This window comes from Gavialis gangeticus, unplaced genomic scaffold (genome assembly GCF_001723915.1).
Source record: "Gavialis gangeticus isolate Ggan-Ray unplaced genomic scaffold, GavGan_comp1, whole genome shotgun sequence".
NCBI lineage: Eukaryota > Metazoa > Chordata > Crocodylia > Gavialidae > Gavialis > Gavialis gangeticus.
This window is the reverse complement of record NW_017728992.1, coordinates 89,412,709-89,438,320: the sequence shown is the minus strand read 5'-3', so window position 1 is coordinate 89,438,320 and position 25,612 is coordinate 89,412,709. Positions and strand designations below refer to the sequence as shown.

Genomic DNA, 25,612 nt, shown 5'->3' with positions numbered 1-25,612 from the left:
GGTCAGACTCGATGATCCGCTCAGGTCCCTTCCGACCCTAGAAACTAGGAAACTAGGATGTGGGGGTTAGCTGGGGATTGGGGGTACAGCAGGCTGGAGGAGATTTGGAGTCTGCCAGGAGATGGAGGGGAGGATTGACCCATGAGGGGTGGGGAAGGTGTGACGTGAGGGTGGGGTGGAAGGGGCAGGCGTGACCCTGTGGAGTGGAGGGGGGGGCAAGCATGCCATGTAGGTGGGGAGGGGTGAGGCATAACCCACAGGATTTTGCTGGGATCCAGGAGCATTTGCAAGGATCAAGAGGCTTGCAGAATCCTTGGGGAGCTACTTTTAATCCCCTGTCCCCCCCGCACTGCACACCTACACCCCCATCACTCTGCACCCTCCCCCCGCTAGAACTTACTTGCTGGGGAGGGAGGAGGGCTCCAGCAAATACTCAGCTCCAGCAAATGCTGATAAAAATGGCTGCACCTGGAGTGGGTTGTGGGATTGGGATTGAGAGGGCTAGCTGTCTGTGGGGGAGGCAGCAAGGGGCCAGGGGGGCATGGTCAAAAAATAGCCCTGTGCTGGGGTGGGAGTGAAAACAGCAGTCCCAGGGCTGGGGCCAGTGGCTGGATTTTCCCAGCCCTGGGGCTGCGCAGGGAAAGTATACAGAAGTCACATGCACTGTTTTGACCTAAATCAAATAAGTTTGATATTACATAGATCTAGATTTATCTTAATTTGGATTCTGAAATTTTTAGACTCTTTTGTGTGCATGGAATTTCTGTAGAGTTATAGGTTTAGACTGATTGCTGGTCACTGAGTGTGTAAGGTTGGCACCGGGATGAGCTAAGTTTAAGTCGGATGGCCTTTTTGAACCCGATTTAATCTCCTCAAATGTCTGTACCTAGCCCTGATGCAGTTCCAGAGTAGCTCAGAGAGACTAACAGCCAAAATCCTCAGGAGAATGAATGGAAGCGATAGAGAAAGTGCCAAAGTTCCCTTCAAATGCCCTGATAAAGTTACTGGTAGTTGTACTAGTCTTAACAGACAGCTTCCTGTGATATGAATGCAAGAGTCCACCCAAAAGCATGGCAATATATAGTACTGGCACACATGGACTTGGAAACTTGCTTATCCCAAAATTATACTACAGAACAATACAGACTGATGTTATTATAGAAAGAGCAACAGGGATAGTGACTCTGGAACTGGATTATGTTTTGAAACTGTTCCATTCATGATAGGTCCATAATTAACCTAAAAACCTAAACATTAGGTTTTTGTGGATTTCTAGTAAAATGAAATTAATTTAAGTGACATACCTTGACTTCCTGTAGATTTAAGGGGAAGAATTATAAGAAAACTAGAAATATACCAACAATACTAAAGTATATCGCCATTTTACTGCAAATGTACAATTTCTGAATATTTAGGCCATTCTGCATTCTTAAACTGATGCTTCATTTCATTTTAAACTTGGCAAAATAAAACGTAAGGATGCTATTTTTACCAAGGGTACAAGGGCCTCATCAATACCCACTCTCAGTGTAGTGTGGGAGTGCCACCCAGAAGCGTTCCTGCCATCTTGATGCGCGCCCCAGAGAATAAGACCATGTTTGTAGTGCCTCATAGGTGGCTTGGGAACACCACCAGGAATCATGGTTTTACCCAACTGTGCCTACGCTGGATGCACCTGATATTAGACATTAGATCTGTAGAGCAGTCTACAGAAATTGAGTCAGAATTCCCCTCTCTTCACCAGTCCATGTGTGCATAAGACTTGCAAATGAGCTTCTGAGGTATAACTGAGTGTTGCCATGGGCTACCTAAAAGATACTGTATACGAAACTCATGCCTCGTAGCTATGCTCTATACCGGTGTCAGGAACCCCTGGCACGTGTGCCAAGAATGGCACGCGAGGCCATTTTGCTTGGCATGCCACCAACAACTTCGGCTCTAGGCAGCTGCTGCCAGCCACAGGGCCCGGGCTGCTCCCAGCAGGTGGCTGGGAGGCTGCAAGCCCTGCTGCAAGCAGCCCGGGTACCATGGCTGGCAGCAGCGACCCCAGGGCCTGGGCCAGCTGCAGCCGGGAAGCTGAAAACAGCTGCTGCCACTCCGCCCCAGCTTCGGCCTTGGGCCTGGGCAGGCAGCAGATGCTGGCGAGGCTCCCCACCGCGCTGCCCTCCCTGCCGCCTCTGCTGAGCAGTGTGTGGGACCCGGCACGGCAGGGCACAGTGGGGAGGCACACAAAAACTGCCTGCTGCTCTGAGTGCCCCACCACCCTGGTAACACTTCCCCTGCAGGTGGGGGCAGCAGTGAGGGGCACAACCCTGCGCTGCTGCCTGCGCTGCTCCCATGCACACAGGTAAGTGTGACCAGGGCAGTGGGATGCTTGCAGTGGCAGGCAGCTTCCCTGTGCGGCCCCTCTGTGCGCTGCTGCTCTGGGTCGCACACCCTGCGCTCCGGAGGACCCGGGGGAGGGCAGCAGGGCTGGGAGTGCAGGGTTGTGCCCCTCACTGCAGTGCTGCCCCCACCTGCAGGGGTAGTGTGGCCAGAGCAGCAGGGAGCTCAGAGCGGCAGGCAGTGTTTGTGCACCTCCCTGCTGTGCCCTGCAATGCCCAGTTACACATGCTGCTCTGCAGAGGCGGTGGGGAGGGCAGCATGGTGGGGAGCATGAGCCCGCAATGTGCACCTGCCCTGCCCCTGCCCCTCACACAGATCTGGGGGGCACAGATCCCCCCTGCCCACCCAGGAGTGTATGCTCCCACCAGGAGCTGGCCCCACTCCCCACCCAAGCCTGAAGCAGCACTGGGGGAACCAGCTCCTGCTCCTGCAGCAGCAGCCACTGCCTTCTGTTGTAGGCAGGGAGCTGCAGACCTGGGCCCCTGGGCCCATAGCCCTGGCAGCTGGGGACCCCCTCAGGCAGGGCTGGGGGGTAGGGGCTTTGGGTGAGGGGCAAAGGGGCATGATCAGGGCTTGGGGGCTGTTGTGGGGGGACATGCCCTAAACAAACGCATAAGATCAAAGGTAGCGTCAGAAGTTTTATGTGTTGTCATCAGGTTTAGAATTTTTAGAAAGTCTGGTATGTACCATAAAAAACAGGCCACATTTAGGATTGTGAACAAGACTACTGTGCGGTGCATCCTGCTATCTACCCCCTGCCCTTGTTTGGTTTTTCTGGTGTGCCAGGACTCTGGCACCTTCCAAGGTAGACATTGCTGTTTTTTCGGCACCCAGACCCAAGAATGTTGCCTACCCCTGCTCTATACTTTTGGAAGTCATCTGAACTGGAGGGATTATGGAGAATTTCTTCTATAGATGCCTTAAACAGGAATTATTTTGTCCTTCATCATGATGTATCCTGAGGAACATACTGTATATTCTCATCTGCATTGTTTTTTATATTAAGCTGGTTTAGTCTTAGCTGCTCACCCAGTTGTTTTAAACAATCATAATTCATTTGCCCACCAAGACTTATTCTTCGATCCAACTCTGAAATGCATATGTGCAATTGAACAGCTACATTTTCAGACAAAAATTACCACGACTACATGTGGAGCTCATATAAATGAATGGAAAATCAGTTAGGCACTAAGGAGGAGTTAGCTGCTTGCAAGTCATTTGATTTTCATTCATGGTAATTACATGCAAATGTAGGCACACCATTGCTCAGACATCTTAGTGAGTAAGTCCCCTCGCCTCTCTTACAGAAATTTGGCCCTCTGATCTATTTTTCATTTATTTAAACTTATAACTTGGCAGGTTTTTCTTCATTATTGCCATAATTATCTGAGTTGGGGAGGAAAAAAGGCTTAGATCTCTTTTCCAGCTTTCTTACTTTTTCTGACTCTCGCCAACACTTTAGGATGAATATATGAGCATAGATATCTTCTACACAGATCCAGCTGGAAAGACTCAGAGTGGTGTCAGTCCAAACCCAGTCCATTACTGCTCTCAGCTCAGTCAAAAATGGAACCAGGCGGAATCTGAAAGGAAAGACAGACATGACAATAGATGATCAAACACTTTGCTGCTTCACTTGTATTCTGACCACTAAACCATCCATTCTGGGGCTACTACTAGCATTACTAACCTCTAAACAGCTTCACACACAGTGCTTTTAAATATCAACTCTGTCATAACCAATGTTTTCTTAACCCCTCATAGATTCCCAGCCCAAGACTACTTTGGTATAAGGCACAATATTAAAATCAAGCTCTAGTGGCAGCCATAAGTCCTGGTGTCTTACTATTTCAGAGGGATGAAAAAAGGATTTTAAACTTTAAAAAGGGAAGAGTCCTAGTTTTCAAGTTGGGCTCCTGGCCTGTGTTTCTAGGCACAGATGTTCTCTAAAGAAACAGGACCGTACAGTGATTTAAATGTAAAACAGTGGTGTTCAACCTTTTGGCTGTATGGGCCACATGAGTGACGCAGGGCCTGTCCATGGGCCTGACACCACCCCTTCCTGTCCCGTGCACTGGGATTGGACCCTGAGGACCCAGTGCCACTCTCTTCCAGCCCCTGCACCTGCAGATTTCATTCTGGGAGTACAGCACTGCTTCATTCTGCTCCCCTCCCACCAGGAGCAGGTCCCAGGGCCCAACACTGCCCTTCCTGCAACCCACATGCTGGGATTCGGTCCTGGGGGCACCCCCTGGTGCTGCTGCTGCTGCCTCTGCCTGGCCTGACACATTTGGATCAGGTATACTGAATCTGGCACTCAGGGTCCAGAGCTTCCCATGGGTCAGAAGATTTGTCAGTAGGGAAGCAGTGTCATTGCACCCCCACTGCCCAAATTTCCAAAACTGCCAGAAGCACTGTGGGCCAAATGGCCTAGAGCTGGGGGCCAGAGTTTGAGCAGCCGTGATTTAAAATATTTAAGGTATTTTTATATGCTTCAAAATGTGTTGGTTAGTATTTTTCTTTCAATGAGGTCTGGATGGATAGTTGGCCTCATGGTAAGTAAGGCTCCTGAACTTACAAAGGAGATGGTATTTTTAATAATTCCCTGTATTACATGCAGCATAGACAAGAAATATGACAGTATATTGTGCATTACACATTTGCAATGACCTGCAGAACTACGTCAGGGATAACGCAGCGATGACTCAACCTTCATAATACATATGTACAAGTTTGCGTAAGACAGAGTAGGTAGTTACTTACCCTTGAAATAAGAAGAGGTTTACATAGTTGTAACTTTTTGTGAGGAAGTTGCCTAGAACACGGGTTGGATAACCACAACGTATTTGATATGCTGATAATCCAAAATAAACACATTTCACAAAATACCAGAGCTGGGCAACAGTATTTTGGCTAAATTTTCTGCAATGAAAAAGTGAAAGAGATAAATTGTTAAGCTTTGTATCGGTGTGCTGCCAATTTAACCCCAAAGGCTCTTTTCTCCTATAGGAATCTATGATCAGGATTAGGCACAGTCAGGGTGGATTTGATTTAAATCAAGTTGATTTAAATCATGATTTAATCACAATTTAAATCACTGGTAAGAAATCATTGATTTAATCATTGTTTTCTACCAAAAAAAGTGCATTCTTGTTGTTTGATATAACTTTCATTAAAATATCCCTAAACAGAGTCTGTTTTATGGCCTGGCAAGCCTGCTGTCATGATAGGTTTTCCCTTCTATCATACTATTCCCTCACTAGATCTCAAATCAATTGAGAGGCTATACTTAGAAACTTATCCCTAAAGCCTTCTGGAACAGTCTGCTCAAAATGTTTCTCTTTTGTTTCTACTGCCTCTCCCTCCTTGCATTTATCTCCAGACTCCTCCTCTTTGCCCAGATCTACTCCCCCCACCCTACAATCCTCTATTCATTTAACTTCTTGAAACTTTGCACTTTTAGAGAACGGTAAGGGCTTGATTCTGTGTACACAAACTTGCAGAGAGACAAGAAGGCTGATGGGTAGGTAATCAGGTCTGCTATCTCTCATCTCCATATACTGCTGTAAACATGGATGTTATCTCTGTAGACACAAATCCACAATTTGAGAACTGAAACTAAGCATTACAGAGATGCTTAATGGGATCTTATGAACTGAGCACTGAGTCGCATTGAGTAGAGTGGTTTTCTTTAATTTTTACTAATTTATAGAGAAGTCTCTGGGAACCCCATAAGATTGGGCCACTAATATAGTCCATGGCCTGTTGTGACCTATTGATAAAACTTTTCTAAAAAAGTTAGATGAATATGCTGTCTCAAATAGTATATAATTAGAAGTAATAATCCCTATTCTGTGATGATATACTTGAGCTCTAACATATCTTAAATTAAAATGATCTTTATATAGGTTTATTTTTTAAAAGCATCTTAACAAAAATATAATTAAATTTAAAAATATGATTTAAATAAAAAAAATCTTTTTATTAAAAAAAAAAATTGGTTTTTATCCACTCTGGCCTCAGGGCTCTTTGCTTGTATCACCCAGCTCTAGAGGAAAACCTGCATGGGAAAGTATTGCTATTCTACCATGTACACATAGTTACAAGAAATGTAAAAGTCCCACAGAGTTGTGTTAATGGTGACAATCATCCTGCGAGTACTTGACCCACCACAAGGGACCTCCCAGGTCACTGAGTCCAGTCACCTGAAGTTGTAAAAATATTCACTCTAGCTGCTCTTGTATATCACATCTACAAAGCATTTGATTTAAAGAAATATGTGGCACAGAAAGAGGTGGAATGGTCCCTCATAGGATATTTTTAAACATTTTTGTCATGCTTGCTAAGAACAGCTTTTGACAGCCAGATATAAAACAATGTATTCAATGTGATTGTTTTGCAAAACAACTATTGTAGGTAAGGAACTTTCCTGGGCTTATGGAAATCAGCTTGATTTAAATTGACCCTGACAGGTTTTATTTATAGATGCATGAAGAGAGTATGAGATAAATATTTCATAAGAGCAAGGTAAAGGTCCAAAAGATTTTGTTGCTTTTTTCTTATAAACAACCACATTAAATCAGCAGTTCCAAACTTTCATTTCAGTTCCCAAGGTCCAGTATCTTTTGAGACAAGAAATCATTTGGACAATACCCATTTTATTCATGCATGGTTGTACTTATTATTACATGGGGGGAAAATACAATAAGTACATTTAAAGACAATTTTAAAGTGCAAAGATAACCTATCTTTCCTATTTCATTGTATTATTCATATCTTAAACACCTATTTTGTTCTTGTCAGTAAACTAGTTTGGCACTACAAGACATGATGCAACTCACTTGGAACTTGAAGTTTGAAAATGTATATTTTATTATTTGATAGGACTAGCTATGACCTATTACTCAGCAACTGTATGAGGTCATCTGCAGTGGAACTATGTGATTATGATTACATGGTGATGGAGTAGATGGGGCAGCTGTGAATTTGGTGGGTGTTAGGAAGTGTTCATTAAAACATGGGGCGCCTGTGATTTTGCAGTATATCAGCTCTGACTGGCTAAATTTCTCCATTTAATTTAGTTCTTCAGATCTTCATAATGAAATCTTCATTACATTTTGCCTTTACAGGAGTTTGAATACATACTATTTCAATATATTTGTTTTAATTCAGTTTTCCCTCATTCAAACAGTCACATATTGCCAACACTATTGTTCTATAAAGGCATCTATGTAACCTGCTTATTAATGAAAGCAAGAAGAAATCTATTTGTGACTTAAGAGTTTTTGGCTACACCATACTCAAATGAAACTAGGATTAAATTTGAAAATGATCCATTTAACTCTCTTTTTGTTATTTCTAGAGATTTACCTCTCTGTCACTCCGGGCAAGATAAAGAACATCCAGAAGTGTATCCCAAAAACAAGGATGACCTGGAAGATGACTTTTCCCATGACTGTCTTTCTGAGATACAGTGCTCGGTCTACCACCATGGTCCCAAACTGAATGAGCACCATCACTAAAAATGCCTCTGGTACCTGGTCCTCTGATAATGATGAAGTGATATCAGCTGCTGCAGAATGTTTCTAGGAAAGAAAGCAGATACAGTTATTTAGAAAGGGCCAGTTCCCCAAGGTATTTCACAAATATCATAAAGATTCTGACTGAGGATTTACAGATCAAACCTCTCATGACATACCCCAAAGGCCCAGAATCCAAACACAATGATAATGAAGTCCACAGTGTCTGCGAGGAACATTAGCACATAAACATCAGTAACAGCACTGTAGTCTGGGTGAATGAGATTGTAGAAAAATTGTCTGATGGGAATGTACACCTGAAGAGTCCTGAAACATCATAAATCACAGTCTGGTTTAGGAGAAATACTTTGAGAACAATGCCATTACATTTATGAAAGCAAGAGTCTGACATCATTTATGTGTAGAATTATGTCTTTCACTATCACTACCAATTGTGTTGGTTGTGCGTATAGCGTTCTACAAACCCTCGTCTCTCAGAAATACCCTAAGTCTATCAACTTATTTCACAGGGAACTTTTAGTCGCTACTAACTTGTTTAATTCCGAGTAGCTGAAACCGGGTGGAAATCATCTGCATCTGAACAATCTATAGAGCTGTCCCATGGAGGCACCAAACATCTGGACTCGGTCTCGTCTTTGGATTTTGCCTCAGTGGTCTAAAGGGAGGCTGGAAGGTCTGGGCAACCTCCACTCTTCCAAAAAATTCCTGCCCAGGCATATGCATCGCAGTGCTGAGAGCGCCTTCATGCATACACCACAATCCAGGAGGATCGGTAATTGCCACAAGACAGATATCCAGCCCCCTAAATTATGTATATTTTTATAAGAAGCCAGGGTTTGTTGTCATTGATATCTTTTATAAATAAATAAATAAATAAATAAATATCATCACCCACAAATATCCTTGTTTCTCACATTTTTTCCTGAACCATGACAACTGCAACATCATCCCAATGCTACCACAACATGGAGTATATTTTTAGAAGTGATTTTAGTTATAGTAGTATCTTTCAGTTAGTTAAACAGTTATTTTACTATTTCAGTCTTCTCCATCCACAATCTTCACATCCGCCTCCCTGAATAGCAAACAAAAACCTCATCCTGCTCACTTTTTAATGGTAAATGCCTTGGCTTTGATCATTTGTTCTCGAAACTTTTCCATAAGGAGCTCTTTTCTAGATTTTTGCTTGATGCTTAAAACACTGCTTCCTTTCTGACTGCTGTTTCGGGTACTGGTGCTTCCTGGAAAGTAGGGTGGAGGAAGAAAAAGAAAGCAGAATGTTTTCATTAGAATCACAGTTTAGATAAAAATATAATGAGCAATTAAAACACAGACCATCACTCTCGTAAAGAAGCCATTAAGACAGATTCTGAAACAAAGCCTTATGCTCTGAAGTCCCGGAAGGGTCTAATACAGATGTAACCATATGCTGAAGCAAAGCCTTTGACCCAACTTTCCAGCAATGTTTCTGCAATTTAAATCTGATGGCTATTCATTAATAAACAGAATCTTCCTGATAGCAGAGACCAGAACCCAGACTTCTCTCTTCCCCAGGGAGTGTAATTACTGAGTCAGGCTCCCTTCTGTTTGTTCTTCCATTCTTACACTCTTGTTTGCCCAGGTCCCCAGTTTTAAAAGGAGGAGTATAGAGTGCTCCCATCTATGTATTCCACAGCCTGGTGTTGGAGCCCTCTCCTGGAAAGCTGGTGATGTGAATTCAAACCTTTTCATGGTGAAGTGGGACTAGAATCCTGGGCAAAAGGTTTAACAACTGAGCTAGTGGGGAAAAGATCACTGAATTCAGTCCAACGATCACTTGTTCAGTGCTGTCAATGTGAGTTGTATGGCTCCTGTTCACCTAATGGCTGAGACCTTTTGGAGGCTGCAGGTGGAGTATGTGAACTTTCAATGAGCAAATTTAATTGGAAAGGACCTTAGGTGGGAATGAGATGTGCATGAACCTGAGCAAAGGCAATGAACTCCAAAGTGGAGGAAACTACTGCATGAAAGGGCACAGTGAGTTTTTAGGGTGCTGGCACAGGCCAATTTGAAACTTTCCCTTGGACTCGGGGACTAGAAATAGAGATCAGCAAATGAAGTGGATCAGCTGTGCTGGGATGTGTCCGCTTCACTGGGTGAAACGCACATTATCTGTTTTCCCACTCATTGATGCCTCAGGACAATGGATAATGCGTTCCCAGACACATCCTGGGAATCTCTGAGGCTCATCTCCGTAAGAAGGGAAACACCAGCTTTCCCAGCCCCAGGACTGTACCAGAGTGTCGACAAGCACCTGGGGCATCCCAAATAGGGGAATCCAGGCAATTGATCCTGGCACTTCAGGGGCCGGATCTCATTCCTGGGGCATGAAAGCTCAGGAGTGCCTACCTGGGGCTGCTGTAGAGCACTCTCCTGCTATAAACCTAACAGATGTCTGCTGCAATAAGGTGACAGATTGATACCATCTATGTCATGGACACAAAGTTTAGACATTTATGGTGCTACAAGGGGTATGGACCCATTTATGGATCTGGGAACACCAGGATCTGGGGAAGCAACTTTTCAGGAAGGCACCCCTTGGAAAGATGAGGACCAATGGTCATAAACTAATAGATGGAAGATTTAGGTTGGACATAAGGAAGAACTTCTTCTCCATAAGGGTAACTAGAATCTGGAACATACTCCTGGCAGAGGTGGTGCAGTCACCATCCTTGGAGGTGTTCAAAAGGAGGCGGGATAAGCACCTCATTGAGCTAGTTTGAACTCTTTAACCTGCCTATGGCAGGGGACTAGACTTGATGATCTTACAGTTCTCTTCCGGTCCACTGACTCTATGACTTGGCTGTTGTGCTACCATACACATTTTATGGATGCATCTGTTTCCACCCAGGTATCCAACTCCTGCTCAAGTCCTTGTTATGTACCTTGAGGCACCTTGTTATGCACAATGAGGCAATTTGAATTTGGCCCTGGTCCCATTTCATTATAACAACACCCAAAGTTTCTACAGAACCATCCAGTGAGAAAAGACATTTGCTCTTCCAGTGCCATGCTACCCTGACACACACCTCTCTTTGACCTGTGTGAGGAGAAGCTGGATCTATGTGAAAGTTGTGAGCCGCTGCTAGAACTTTTCCTTCTGATGGCAGTCTGCTGCTCTGGGAAGTGGACATGTACAGATTCCACAGATGCTGCAAGGTTAACGGACTTCAAAGAAGCAGAAGAATCCCTCCTGCCTGCTGTCACTGAAAGCTCGTCATCCGAGTCCTCTTTATTACTGGCATTATCCCCTTGGTCATCTTCATCCCATAACCCATGGCACTAGTGAAAAAAAAAATGAGGACACATCTTTCCTGTATTTCTGTTAGGGCATTCACTATGCTGTAAAACCAACTATAGAATTAATTATATTAGTCCTTCTATTGTAATATTTAAAGGGCATCAATCCCCTGCATACATGAGTTCTACATTGGTAACAGAAAGCAAAGCTTGGCTGAGCTATTTAGTTAAATGGACATAACCAATAGCTGGAAGGTATACAGAAATAGACACATTTTCTGGGACGCACAATGTTGAAAATGAAGCTCCCGGTGTTCCTCTGTGAAAAGTGCTGTTACATCACAATGTTGCAATGACTAGTTTTGGAATTCTACAGTCTATCACAGCAAAGTAGTACTTTTCCCATGCCATGATTAGGCAAAATTATGGATATATTGGATCAAAACATGTCACAGGAAGGATTTTTCTTTTGGTTCACTTCAGCACCATGCCTTGAACCACTGTTCACTGTCATGCCATTTTGAGAAAAGAAAGATAGGTTATAAACATAAATGTAATTTAAGTGGTTGAAGATAAAAGAAAGCAATATAGGCTAAGCAGCTCAAACAGAAAAGCATGGAGTACAACTCTCAAGTGACATACTCACCTATCACACAACCGTGCTTCATGATTATCACATGGCTGTATTACCAGACTAAACAATTGCAGAGTGATAATGAATTCCTCAGAAATTCCATGGACCCAAATGTGTGCAGTGGGCACAATGCCTACTAGTGTGGTAAGACTGTCTGCAAAGCATACCACGAACCCATAAGAATCTGCCTCTTTGCTGAGATGGCATGACTTTAATTATAGTTTGAAGAAACACATTTACTTAAGAAATGAAGTCTTTACAATTTAAATGACAAATACACTTTTTGAAGAGCAGAGATTAAAATAATGTAACATTAACTTGGCAAAGAATAAATACATCTTTCAAGACCCTGACTAGCAAAGGACAGAAAGGAAGAATGGCCCTTTGGAGTAGGGATGAGAGCTGGAATGTATCTTAACTTGTGCCACAGACATCTTGTATGATACACAGCCTCCCTGTTCTTCACCTTCCTATTTGTAAAAATGTGATAGAAATGTTACTTTACAGCATTGTGATGATGACTGTAGGAATGACCATGAAATTAAACAAATATATACATTTTAACTTACATTACCTTTAAAATGGATCGATGGAAGAACAAAGCAAGGAGCTGAACAAGATCATAGTGCACATAACCCTCTTTCTTCTCAATACCAATAATATTGGGGGGGTGGTAAGGTTTATCTTTGGTATACTCCACATGTTTATTCCAAGGAAAGAAGCCAAACTGAAAGAAATACTTGATAACAATAGCCACCTATAATGAAACAATGTATGGGGAACAGTTATCCAAACATTATCATCTGACAGGATTGGATTCTTGTCAGTAATATAAAAAATATGCAACTACTTCATGAATTTTATAACAAGACTCATTAGTACTTTTGTTGTTATGCATCAGTAATAACTACATTTTCATATATTTTTAATAAGAAGGGTAGCCATTAAATAAATTGCAATTATCACCAGGTACCACTCAACAGGTACCATGGTTATCTCTTTATAACAGATGGTGAGTGCAGGCTTCTGAATGGTAATAGCTAGCTGGTAGCTATTAGTAAATGGTGCCTTTTTCATCAACTTCTTTAGGTGACAGAAAGTCATCATATAAATGCAGGGGAAAAATACTCCCATAAGATGCTTTTATACATACTACAAATGCCCAACAGTTTTATTTTTAGTAAATATTTACATTAAGATAATGACCAAAGACGTAGTGCACCACCATATTGGGTGATGTACAGGAACAGCCAAGAGACATGCCATGAAGGTCCTGCTACTCTCTTTTCTTTGCAACAGTATGTGTTATTTGCTCCTAACAAATAAGGGTGTAAAAATTATCACATACCTCAGTGTAGACAATAGCAGTCATCCAGAAGCGCTTGCTAGGCCTGGGGACAGACAGCATGGCCCAAAGAAATATAAGTATGGGAAGCACAAGAGTTATCATAGAAGCAGAGATCATGTGATTAAGAATAATCACAAAATAGCACACCATTTCTGACCGGGCCACCAACGTATTGTACAGGGCATAAATGAGAAGCAATATCCGAGGCTGATCAACATAGAATTTCTCTGACTCCTCCAGTTCTTCATCATGAAACATCCTGTGAGAAGAAGAGTTCCATAAATGACATGAAAATAAAATGTGTGCAATATCATTTTTAATTAGTACTGTTTTCCCTTTTAAAAAATTCTGTTGGAGAGTCTATAAATATAAATAAAAAACCAATATCAGCAATCTTGTTTGATGCAAACATCATGTAACATTAGAATTCAGTGACAATTAAAGCAAACCAATAGGAAGTGCCCCCCGTGCACTCCTCAGCAGACCCAGAAGTGGACCAGAAGCTGCATCTGGTACCTTGAGGTATGCAGAAAAAACATTTAAAGCTGTATCTATGGCTGAATCACTGATTCTCCAAATCAGCATCGAATCTTCAGATTTGGATTTGGCTGAATCGAATCAGGGACAGTGATCCAGATCAACTAATTGAATCACTATCCCCAATTCAGGCCGAATCTGAATCGAATATGGCTCATTTCGCACCCCCCCAATAAAGAAGCCTGAAAGAAAAAACGCTCAGTTTACACAAGCAATATGATGCTTTTCTGTCTATTTTCAACTGAACCAAAGGACATTTTTGGGGATTTGATATTCTCCTAGGCCTTGCACTTGTCTATAGTGCAAGGGAAGGAGCCTCTTCTCATGTTGGTTCTACTTTGACACAGGCAGACACACTTCTACAGGAGACGACATCTACAGGAGCCTTACAGCCCTGTTTGCTGTAATCTTATCTTATATGGGCTGCATAAGGACTAAGTAGAATTTCAGACTCTGCATTCAACGGAGCAGAGGGACAGCTCCTTCCTTGCTCTTCTGGAATTACAAATTGAGAAAGCAAAGTTATGGCTCCAGGTGCTGGCCCACACAATTTGCTGGCTATGTGGAGAGCAGAGGAGTATCCTGTATCTATCTCACGAAGGAATATAGCAGATGCTTCCTCTGTAGACTTACAAGCTTTATCAGAAAGCCTCTCCTCCAAAAGTGGGAACAATTTCAATGACCATTTAAACAATAATTTAGAGAGATACACCTTACGGCAGCTAGACACGGTGCATTTTTGGGAAGAAATTTTCCTGTGCCATCACTAGAGCTGACATCCACATTTCTACATTTGGAATGCAGAGATGTTAAAGAGTCTTTCTCACTTTCATTGGGATAATTTTAGAAACAAAATATTTTCTGGCTGCAATTAAAACAATGTTGGAGAAGATGCCCCTCACCAAACAATTATAAAGAACAGTTATAATATTTTAAAAAGGAAAAAAACTCTCTCTCAGGAACAACTACAGAGAAAAAAATTACACAAAAAAGTAGCTAACCTATTTTGGGAAACCTTAAAGCTGGCACTAAGATTTCACTTAAAGTTTAAGCACTTAAAAATTAAACACTCGAAGTTTCTTACTTGTTCAGAAGCAACTCGCTGGCAGTTAGTTCATGAGTCAGTGGAGGGAGAATGGTATCATTCAATTTGTCACTTGGCTTTTCATCTGGGCTCACTAACATGAGGCTCTTGCCACCAGAGTCATCTTGAGAACCAACTGAAATATCCTCAAAGCTGACTGCTTTGCTATACGAAGGTGGGGCTTCAGCATTGCCATCCCCAACAGAATACAACTGCATGTCAGTATCCGGAGTGCATGCAACCTCTTCTGAATCCATGCCGTAATCTTCTGTCTCCTCCTCTTGCCTTGATGCCAAACGTGCCCCATCATCCTCATGCTCCCCTTCCACTTCTTCAATAGTTTCTGTTGTCCCCTGACGGGAATACAGTATGGTGACCTGGGTAGGCTCACTGTCAGGAATAACAGGAACAGAAAGAATTTTTCCTCAGAAATTTTTTTGTTAAATTCTGCCTTCAGGTAAAAATATTAGCAACATCAGTCCACTCTTAAACCCTCAAAATGCATTGCCTTTGGCAGAAAATGTATCACCATCACCTCCCCTTCACGCATACAAAGCCATCTGTTCCATCTGAGCCCTGAGTGATTGCTTGTTGAATTTTCAGTGATTCAGTATGGCTCCAAAGCAAGTCAGGACAAACTGGTGCTGACAAAGAGAGATCTTGTACCCGTTTTCTTAAAACAAAAAATTCCAACCACAATCAGGACATGTTTCAGCATTTATTTTGAGTGTGCTGCATGATGCCACACTATATATAAGGATCCATCTGCTTCAATTAAATGCTTATAACAATTGTGGCTTTGTTGCATAGTTTTAAAGCTGCAGTTAGCAATCAAAATGTAAGCTGGATACACACAATCCATCCATCAAGTCTGATTCTAAACCCAGTAATAATGGACAGGTAACCCGCACACATGGAGAAACTCCATTCCAATTAAATGCTGTTCTGGGAATAGGAATGTTATGATACCTTTCTTACCTTTAGGTCATGTAATATTCTTCTTCTTCAGTCCTTTGTCTTACCTGTCTTTTTCTTTTCCTTATGCACACCTCTTTTCTTTTTCCAACTGTTCTTACTTTTTTTTATCTATTTACCTCCTTCACAGCTTCTCTCTTGCTTGATCATCCCTGCTCTGCTTTGCATGTTATTCATCATTCCTTCTACTATTTTGTTTCTCTTCTGGCCACCGCCTCAAATAGTCTATCCTTGTTTTCCTTCTGGACTTTTTTTGCTGATGTCTCTATTTCTCCTAATTCCTAATTTTTCACTCTTTCCACTCCCTTCCCTCATTCTTGCTCCTTCTTGCTAAAAGAGCAGAACCAAAGTTTCCATGTCATGGTTCCTAAAGTTAGATTCCCATGCCAGTATAGAGGTTGTCTGATCATCTGAAAAATGAAACTCCCACAAATTATGTTGATGCCAATGGGAGCAGCTGTGGGCTCAACACCTTTGAAAATCTGGCTACTATTATTCAGGCAACTAAAAGTGGGTTTAGGAGCCTGACTTTAGGCATCCAGTTCAAAATGATGGAACAGGCTGTAAAGAGTAAGAGAAGAGGGTATTCTGTTTGTTTTTTTAAAGCAATCAATGAATGATTATTGGTTTGACACTATTTTGAACCTAAAAGTCTTGCCACAACACAAGGGAGTAAAGCTTCCATCAAGCATGCAAATAATTTAAATACTCATATCTGCAAAAATATACATTGCAAAATATATAATGGTCAGGGTAAATGAGTGAACAAAGCATGCATGAGTTAAGCACCTTGACACTATACTGCCACTGTCAGCTGATGAAGAGGACATATCCATGCTGTGCATTTTACGAAGCCTAGGTCGAGCGCGCTCACTTGTTTTAGGAACAGTGTCTGGTCCATCTAAATCATCAAGGGTTGACTGCCTTGAGAACAGCATGGTTGCTTCAGTGTAGCAGCTAGCAGCGCAAACAGTTATAAAGACAGTGTTAAATACTAGTGACATTATTACATACATGGTACAGTAAATGAATGTGCTCGCCATGCAGCAAAACACAGACACAAAGGTGAAAGGTTCAGAGAGAAGATAAGGACCTGTTTAGAGCCACCACATAAACAAATTCTTGTGCACAGAAAGTGAAGCTCAAAATAATATAGGAACTATAACTAATAATCATAAAATGTATCCAACTATTCATAGAGAATTAGGGAACAATAGAGCATCAAAGCTTTACATATTGGCTGGATGTACGCATTTGCGTAACTGTGGGGTTTTACTTTTTTGTTTTGTTTTATCCACATTTTGTTTTGCTTTTGTAGAAATTCCCAAATGCAATGAAACTATTTCAGAACCTTATCTCTGCACAACTTGTATTTATTAATAATGGACTGCGCTGAATTCTTTTATAAGACACAGGTTAATTTCCTAAAGACCCTTCAAAATTAAATAAGTTCATATTCTAAAAATAGAAAAATAGTTTTCTTATACTGATTAAATCTCTTTCCAAATTTAAGAGCCAAAACGGATATGTCACTTAACCAGTACTCATTTGACACATGCCAAATACAACCTGCATTGTATGAGATTGTTTTACATTTTGTATTTAATATGCGGTTGTGATGGCAATTATTGATTCTTGTAAGGAGATGTCAGTTACATCAAGTTTTTTTTAAAAATGATTTTTTATCATTATTTCCAAATGTGTAACATATATGGTACCAAGGAAAAGATATATTGATTAAAACCCTTATCTCCTTTCACTTGTCAGTACTGTGGGACAACAGAGGCATATATCATGTTTGGGATTATGCTATTATTAGATAAACGAGAAGGAAAAAAATAAGCTGTAAGAAAGACAACACTTTTATAAATACAAACATGTAAGATAGCAATGGAAAGGAAGCAAATCTATTAATGACATATGGCAGGTAACCAAAATGTATTTTGATATAAAATTCACTGAAGAACAGGGGACTGTTTTATATTTCAAATCATGCAGTCACCTCTCTGATTCTCTCAGATACATACATAAGAAAAGAAAGTGCCTAAAATTATAGGATTTGGACTCCACTCTTCTTTTTACTTCCAAGGCATTTTGGCTGTGCACATTTTGAAAGGGCAAAGAACTGAACAAAGAAGGGCACTGACTATATCGTCTAAGTGACCTTGGTTTCAACAACCTAGGGAAAAGGGAAAACCTCCTCGATAAAATGAAAAGATTGTGACTTTGGCCATAAGAAGAAAAGGGCAGAAATCACTGCTAATTTGGGGGTGGGGGGGAAAGAAGAATTGGGATCCATATATTCATAGCCAGACAGGGCTGACTCACTTTGGATAAAACAGATACAGGCAAAGAGAAACCTTCTGCAGAGGTGACTGAGCAGATTGCTATTGCTATCATCTGAATATCTGGCATACTGTAAAATATGCTGTTTTTGTAATTACTGTTAGCATATGCACAGCCAGTTATGCCCAGGAAAGGCACAACATTCTCAGTGATAGGGTTCACTGCATTTATACCTTCATCCTGTTTGGGATTTTATGGGGCAGTCTTCTATGATGTAATCATATCTGTACCTGGCCAAATAGTTTGAATTAACTCCAAACCTCATTAGAATAGCTGAAAGTCCCCCACCTCTTTGGGTCCTGCCTGCAGATATTCCTCACTACCCTATGGACATAGGCACACATATGGATGCAGAGGGGAAGTCATATGCTGTGGAATCCTGGGAAAGCAAAGAATGATTTTTTACTGGTATCTAAGGCTGTTCCACCAAATAGAGGGAGGTCAGTATCTGCGATACAACCTTATAGTCAGAGGGAATTTTCCCACTGGCTTCAGTGGGTGCAGGATTAAGACCAATAGATCTATTGGAATTGCTCTCTACCACAGTTCTTTCAATGAGTTCTTTGGCATTGCAATAGAGGAACATTATAGTGGGATTTTCAAAAGCGACAAAGCATGTTAGATTCTTATTCCCTTTTAATATCAAGGTTAAATATACCACTTGGACTTTTTTAATGAAGAAAATAATGTATTTAATTTTTTCTCAAATGCTCTTTCCACCAGAAAGACTTGATCCAACTCCTAAAATCAATGGCGAAACATCTACTGATTACAGTGTGTGAAATTTGGCCTACAGTTAGGTGCTATAATAAGTTGGTTAAATAGGTGTTTAAAGCAAGAACAGAGAAGTCATCAAAAGAAAATATATTTAGCAGCTAATCAGGATCCTTCCAGATTTTAAGAGCTGCACAGGATTATGCCTGTAGGCTCAGGAATATACTGCAGAATTTGGAGAATCTGGGATGGTGAGGAGCATATAATCTAGGACACAAGAGGTAAAATCTCAACTCTGAAGGACGTTGCATTTGATGAGGCTAGGGTTTTGCTGTCTATTCCTTTGTGGTGTGTATACTTGTCTAGTCCTTTTACCAAACTCCTGAGCTATTTGGTTCTTCTAAGCAGTTCATCAGTTAACTGGAGACAATAACAATAAGCTAATTGTGATGCTGGCTTCAAATCTCTTTTGTTGGGTACATTAAAGAACCGGTTGTATACTGGGGCAAAAAATGTCTTTTTATTTCTTCTGTACTAAGTTTCACTGCATATGTCTTGGTAAGTTTGTATTTAGTAGTTTCAATGCTATCAGCTAACATTTCTGCCTGGAGGAATGCCAAATATGTAAAACAGATTAAAAACAATGAAAACAATAATGTTAATACAGGACTTCTATAACAAACAGCCAGACGTTTTGGTGCATGATACTTTAAAGTATACCTGCTGAGTTTCCTTGTCCAAAAAATAGGCAAATCACCCCTGGTCACTTGCCTAAGTAAAAACTGTAGGATCCAAGGACTTTCAGTTCAGTTAGAAGTATCTATGCGCTAAACAAGATCAACCACATACATCCTAGTAAAGTCCATAAAATAGGATTTATTAACTACATAGTATGTAAAGTATGTGACCAGGACTAGCTAAAGATCAGACCAACTTAAACATATCATTAATGTGCTTTTCCTAATGCACCTCTGGGTGCCTATACATGAGCACTGAGGCTGCTCTAACATGCTGGAATTCCAGTGCATCAGAGCAGACTTGATTAACCGAGTCTGCTGGATCATGGCAATTTCTATGCCCCAGCAGCCTCCCGCATCTTGTGTATCAGTATTCCCACACTTAAAAATGGTGGTGGGGGTGCTTGAACTAACACATGTTAAACAAACTTTAGTTCTAGTGCCCCAACCACTATTTTCAAGTGTGGGGACACTGAAACAGGAGACATGGCAGCGCTTTAAAGAGTGGTTCTGAGAGCAGCTCTAATTAAAGTGCTGCCCCCTCCCCCTGCCCTTTGGAGCATTTGTGAAAATGCCCTCTAATGTGACGTACTAATTAGGCTGTCTTACTGCACAGTAGCAAAAGTGCATGCTTTTTAAATGATGCTTTAGTGTGCAGTAAAATACGTTACTGTGCATGAAAGCTCACATGTAGACATGCCCACTGTCCCTTTCATGTAGGAGTAGTCCTATACTTGGTGAAGGAAAAAATTAGCAAAGGAACATATGCATAATTTGGTGAAATACTGTATGAAGCTTTTGAAGTAATATAGCATGAAACTTGTTCCACCAGTTACAGCACTGCACAAGCCCATGATAATATTCTAAACATTCAAATATTTTAACTTCTCCAAAAAGTTATCTTTATATGAAATCGATACATTACACACTGGATTAGGACTTCTGCATTATAGTTTTAATCAGAGCGGGGGGAAAAAAGGGACAGCAAGTAATTAAAAACCTTTTTCCTATATAAGAAAAGTGGTATAGAATACTTTGGAAGATTCTTAGAATTTCCAAAGAACTGCTCGCTTATGGTGGGAACAATCTTCCTACTGATGACTATGAAAGTTCAGTTTTAAAACTACATACTTTCCAGGATATGCAAAGATGTTTAAGTAATAATGGTGGCTCCTTGTGGTGTTCCTAGTCCTGCAATAAACCATGGAAACCTCCTTTAGGAAATGAGCTTAGAGCACACAAGAGAGACCTACCCGTCTTTTTACTTAGCTATAGAAAATGCTGACCTAATGACTGAGGAATGCCTGAGGTGCTGTGTAGAAGATGATAACATCCAGCCCTGATCTTTTACATCTCATACACAGCCACCTTAGGCTGATATCCTGATACCCACTGAAAGGGTTTCTGTAGGGGCACAAAAAGGAGGAGAAGACAACTGCAGTGATGGTTTCATCCCTCTTTGTAAGAGGTGACTGCCCTTTTTTCACTGCAGACTTGGAGTTGTGAGCTGAGGGATAGTTTCATAATTTCATAGTTGGTAGGGTCAGAAAGGACCTGAGCAGATCATCAAGTCCGACCCCCTGCCATGGGCAGGAAAGAGTGCTGGGGTCAAATGACCCCAGCAAGGTGTCTATCTAGCCTCATTTTGAAGACCCCCAGGGTAGAAGTGAGCACCACTTCCCTTAGAAGTTGGTGCCAGATCCTAGCTGCCCTGACCGTGAAGTAGTGCCTCCTGATGTCTAATCTGAATCTACTCTCAGTCAATTTATGGCCGTTATTCCTCGTTACTCCCAGTAGTGCTTGAGGGAACAGGGACTCTCCCATTGCCTGCTGGTCTCCCTTGGCCAGTTTATAGAAGGCCACCAGGTCTCTCAGCCTTCTCTTGTGGAGGCTGAACAGGTTCAGGTCTTATAGCCGCCCCTCGTAGGGTCTGCCTTGCTGCCCCCTGATCATGTGGGTGGCCCTCCTCTGGACCCTCTTGATGTTGTCCACATCCCTCCTGAAGTCTGGCACCCAGAACTGGACACACTACTTCAACTGCGGCCTGACCAGTGTCACATAGAGGGGGAGGATCACCTCCTTGGACCTGCTTGTGATGCATCTGTGGATGCATGACAAGGTATGATTAGCCTTCCTGACTGCTTCCCCACACTGGCGGCCCATGTTCATCTTCGAGTCTATTATGACTCCAAGATCCTTTTCTGCCTCTGCACTGACAAGAAGGGAGTTCCCTAGCTTGTAGGTATGCTGCTGGTTCTTCCTCCCCAGGTGCAGCACCTTGCACTTGCCAGTGTTGAATTCCATCTTATTCTCATCAGCCCACCTCTGTAACCTGTCCAGGTCCAATGGATGATTTAGATTCAATCATTACCTTGCTTGTTTGTAAAAGAAATTTATTCTCAAGGTAAGTATGTTTGTTTAATATATTTATAAGGGCTTGTCCATCAGTCATTTCCTTGAATGTCAGTGCTCTTTTGTCATTTGGGTTATTCAAAGAATTGATACATTGTGAGTTACAGAACTTCATTGCCTTAAAACAGCACACAAGAGCTCTTCACAATCCCAGGAAGTGGTAGAGGTACCCTTATAAACAGAAAGAAGAGCTATCATTAGCTCTAGTGCAGGGAAGTCTAAAGCTATGAATAAATGTATCTGTTAAGCTTTTAAAAGGGGAAGGTGAGCTGATAATTCAGGAGCATGTATCAGCTGCTACACTATAACTGTTATAACTGCAGGTTCCCAAAGCAATACAACTTAGATAAATCACTAATTTTATCCCTGAAGGAAACATGTAACCATTTTGCTATGTTTGTACTGCCACAGAAGCACGTGCATATGTGCATGTGCATGGTAGTAGCCTACACTGGTATAATTTGAGATCAATATGGCTGTGACATCAGTCTGTACCCTAAGTGACTGGTTATTGCTTCCTTTAATCAAAGGTCATTATTATTGCAACAGATGTTTACCATCTACAGATATTACTGATATAAAAGTACTTAAGTATTCATTCAGGGAAAAATTTGCACTTAGAAAACTCAATTGTGAATGCATTTTGTTTCTCCTTTGCTAATGTATCCTTGTGTTATCTTATTTTGAGAGTTTTCAGGAGATCTCATTAGTGAGCATAAAACAGCTATTAAAATAGGTATGATTTATCCTGTTGCCCAAGATGACTGGTTTAGCAGAATAACTGTAGACCAGGGCAATTTCAAAAAAGAAATTATTGAACCAGAACAGAGGATACAATTTTACCAAAAAAAAGTCATTTAGGTATTGGGTTCACAACAGTTACATTATTAATATATATTTGGAACCTGTGTCCTTTTATAAAGTAAAATTACACTCCCTATGCAATAAGAACAAGCTTTAAGTTTTGAAACCATGTTAGCTAACACTAATATATTGCTACTACATTCTGCTCTATAATTGATTCTGATTTCTCCTCTTATTGAATAATAAGACTGAATTTTCTTTTAATGGGAATGACTTTGTACCTACATAACTTTTCTTTTTAAAAGCGCAGCTAAGTAAATCCTATGAGCTACATTCTCCCCTTCAGGTATGCATACATGACTGCAGTTGAAGTCAACAGGTGCTACATAAAACTGAGCATAGAATTTGACTTTATTATTTTTTCCTCTGTAGTCAGTGCCTGGTTAACTTTTGGAGAAAAGGTGAACATTTCACATGGGTTGGTAGTTAGCTACTGGGAAATGTGTGCTGTAACAGGAAATGTTGAAGATTTGATAGCAGTACACCACTGACTGTGTATAGGGATTGTTTTACAGTCAGTGGAATAATGTAGGAACATTTTGTGGATATTTGACTCATGTACTGCACTCAGATTTATGTATCTGAGATAAGCAGAGACTCTCAGTCACATTTGCTTTTGAATAACCTTGGAAAGAAAAACAAGCCCCTATTATTTTTAACTTGTTAACCTCTAACCATATGTCATTAGTAAAAGCTGAGCATAGTTTACTGTATACACAAGCAATGGAGTCTGCAGGGAGTATCAAGTGTGAGTTGATACTGCCATACTTCACAGAAGACTAGAAAACAGCAGAAGGCAACAATCGGATTAGGAAATAGCTGTAATTCAAAGCTTCCCTCTCCCTTTTGACACTATAGGACAGCTTCCATGGCTACTCAGAGGTAAAGAATGTACTGGGCTCAGTAAAACAGGATGTTTCTGGATCAGGAGGAAGTGAGTAAGTGGGAGCCTCTATGTGCGTGTGTGAGAGAAACAGCTGAGTACATATAGACAGTTTGGTACTGAATTCTACAGCAGTTTTCCAGAGGAGTGTGCAGGGGGAAGGTGTGTTTCCTACACAAATGTTAGGGGCACAAATGGTAGATACAAAAACTGCACAGATTACTGGACTATAAGCATGGGAATGAAGGAAAGTGCTATTTGGCTCTTTCTCCACATTTGTGGAGAAAGATTCCATTTGCTCAAAGCACTACGGTTTCCTGATGCAAAGCTGTTTATGCAGGTTATGTGCAAGAGATAACAACTTCATGTTCCATGAACAAGATCTGTGTAAAAAATGATGACATTCCTTGACTCAAAGCTTATTTTCATATAGCAAAATATCATACAAGTATCTACCCACACAGATATAAAATGCTTTTAATTTCTGTAAGACCAAAAGCCTTATGGAAATTTGTCATTTAGGATTAATTCAAAAGGAAATAAAAAGTAATGGCTTAGAGGAAAAAAAGTTAAGTCAGATGCCCCTTCCTGCTCTGCAGAAATCTTAAAGCCCCTCACTGCTCTGCAGGAAAGATGATTACAGTCAAAAGCAAGAGAAAATTCACTTTTTATCTACTGTATTGTCACTGATAAATCAAAGAGTCAAGTCCAGCATTACAAAACAATTTACCAAAATTAATTCTACTGCATGATTTTTCTCTTTTGCAAAAATACCAGAGTACTTTTTTAACAAATACCTGGAAATACTGTCACGTGAAGCTGCTGAATCTAAACTATCCATCCTCTCAGATGCCTCTAGACCAGAAGCTTGACCAGCATCTTCATCAATTGTGTCCAGTCCTGATTCTTTAGAAAGGTTCATCATATGGTTCTGGTAATACATGTGGATACTCTCACGAGTTGGAACATTCCCCTAGGTAGGTGGGAAAAGATATAGATAAGGTTTTGGCTTTGGTGAGGTCCTAGTTTCTTTAGTTATTTGGAAATGAGCCCTTAAGGGATCCTGCAAACAACAAACTGGCAAAAAGACAAGTTTTCTCCAACTTTTCTTCAAATGAGAGTCAAAATCTGATCTCATGTCCAGTGCCATAAAACTGTATTGAGGGTACTTATGATCTCCATTCATGTATAACTGAGATATACATTTGTTGATAATGTATAGTCACAGTCAGAAAAATGTGAAAAAAACATTGTCGGCATCAATATTTATTGTCTCTCAAAGAATTTTTTTTCCCCCAAGGGAATGCTTTTGTTAACTGTCAACAAACCCTGAGCATGGGAGTCAAGGAGAGTTCTTTCTGGCCATGATATTATTGTCAGTAAAATAAAGATCTGCATAAGAATGTTGCTGAAAATGTTATGGAAGTGTCCTAAGGCAGAACAGGATACAGCTTATTCCACCAATAGTTGTACTGGCTTCAGAAGAAACATGGAGTAGCACAGTCAATTTTTCAGACTTCTAGGTAGAGATTTACTGCTGTACTGGAAACTGTTAACAATACATTATTTAAAAAGATGCCTAAAATATTCTGTATTCCCTTAAATAGCATAATTCCTTGTTTCAGCTCTCTTCCACTAAACTAGAAGGAGTTAAAAAATTTTCAAAATGTGAAATTTGGATACTGATTACCATAACATTTTCATCAAAACTCAAGGAATTTAAGAAAGTTTTGAGTAAAGCCAATGCCACCCTTCTCCACAATCTGCTGCTTATACACTAATGTTATAATCAAGCATTTGTGACAATACAGCCTGTTGCTAAATTAAATAATGCCACACATTCGGCATTATTGCTTTTTTGTGGACCCAAATAA

General features: G+C 40.9%; 1 protein-coding gene across 3 annotated transcripts in view; it reads right to left on the bottom strand.

Moving 5' to 3' along the window:
* Window positions 1–25,612, bottom strand: part of PIEZO2 (piezo type mechanosensitive ion channel component 2) — a 655,640-nt gene that overhangs the window by 41,819 nt on the left and 588,209 nt on the right. For 2 of the 3 annotated variants that reach the window (XM_019525255.1, XM_019525264.1), the window contains 11 exons: window positions 24,536–24,711; window positions 16,572–16,739; window positions 14,808–15,197; window positions 13,187–13,445; window positions 12,413–12,595; window positions 10,994–11,246; window positions 9,034–9,166; window positions 8,084–8,231; window positions 7,756–7,970; window positions 5,149–5,307; window positions 3,821–3,968 (listed from right to left, as the gene is read on the bottom strand). In XM_019525255.1, the coding sequence (XP_019380800.1) occupies window positions 3,821–3,968; window positions 5,149–5,307; window positions 7,756–7,970; window positions 8,084–8,231; window positions 9,034–9,166; window positions 10,994–11,246; window positions 12,413–12,595; window positions 13,187–13,445; window positions 14,808–15,197; window positions 16,572–16,739; window positions 24,536–24,711 (2,232 nt within the window). The remainder of the gene's footprint in view (window positions 1–3,820; window positions 3,969–5,148; window positions 5,308–7,755; window positions 7,971–8,083; window positions 8,232–9,033; window positions 9,167–10,993; window positions 11,247–12,412; window positions 12,596–13,186; window positions 13,446–14,807; window positions 15,198–16,571; window positions 16,740–24,535; window positions 24,712–25,612) is intronic. The other variant, XM_019525272.1, reaches the window with a different exon arrangement.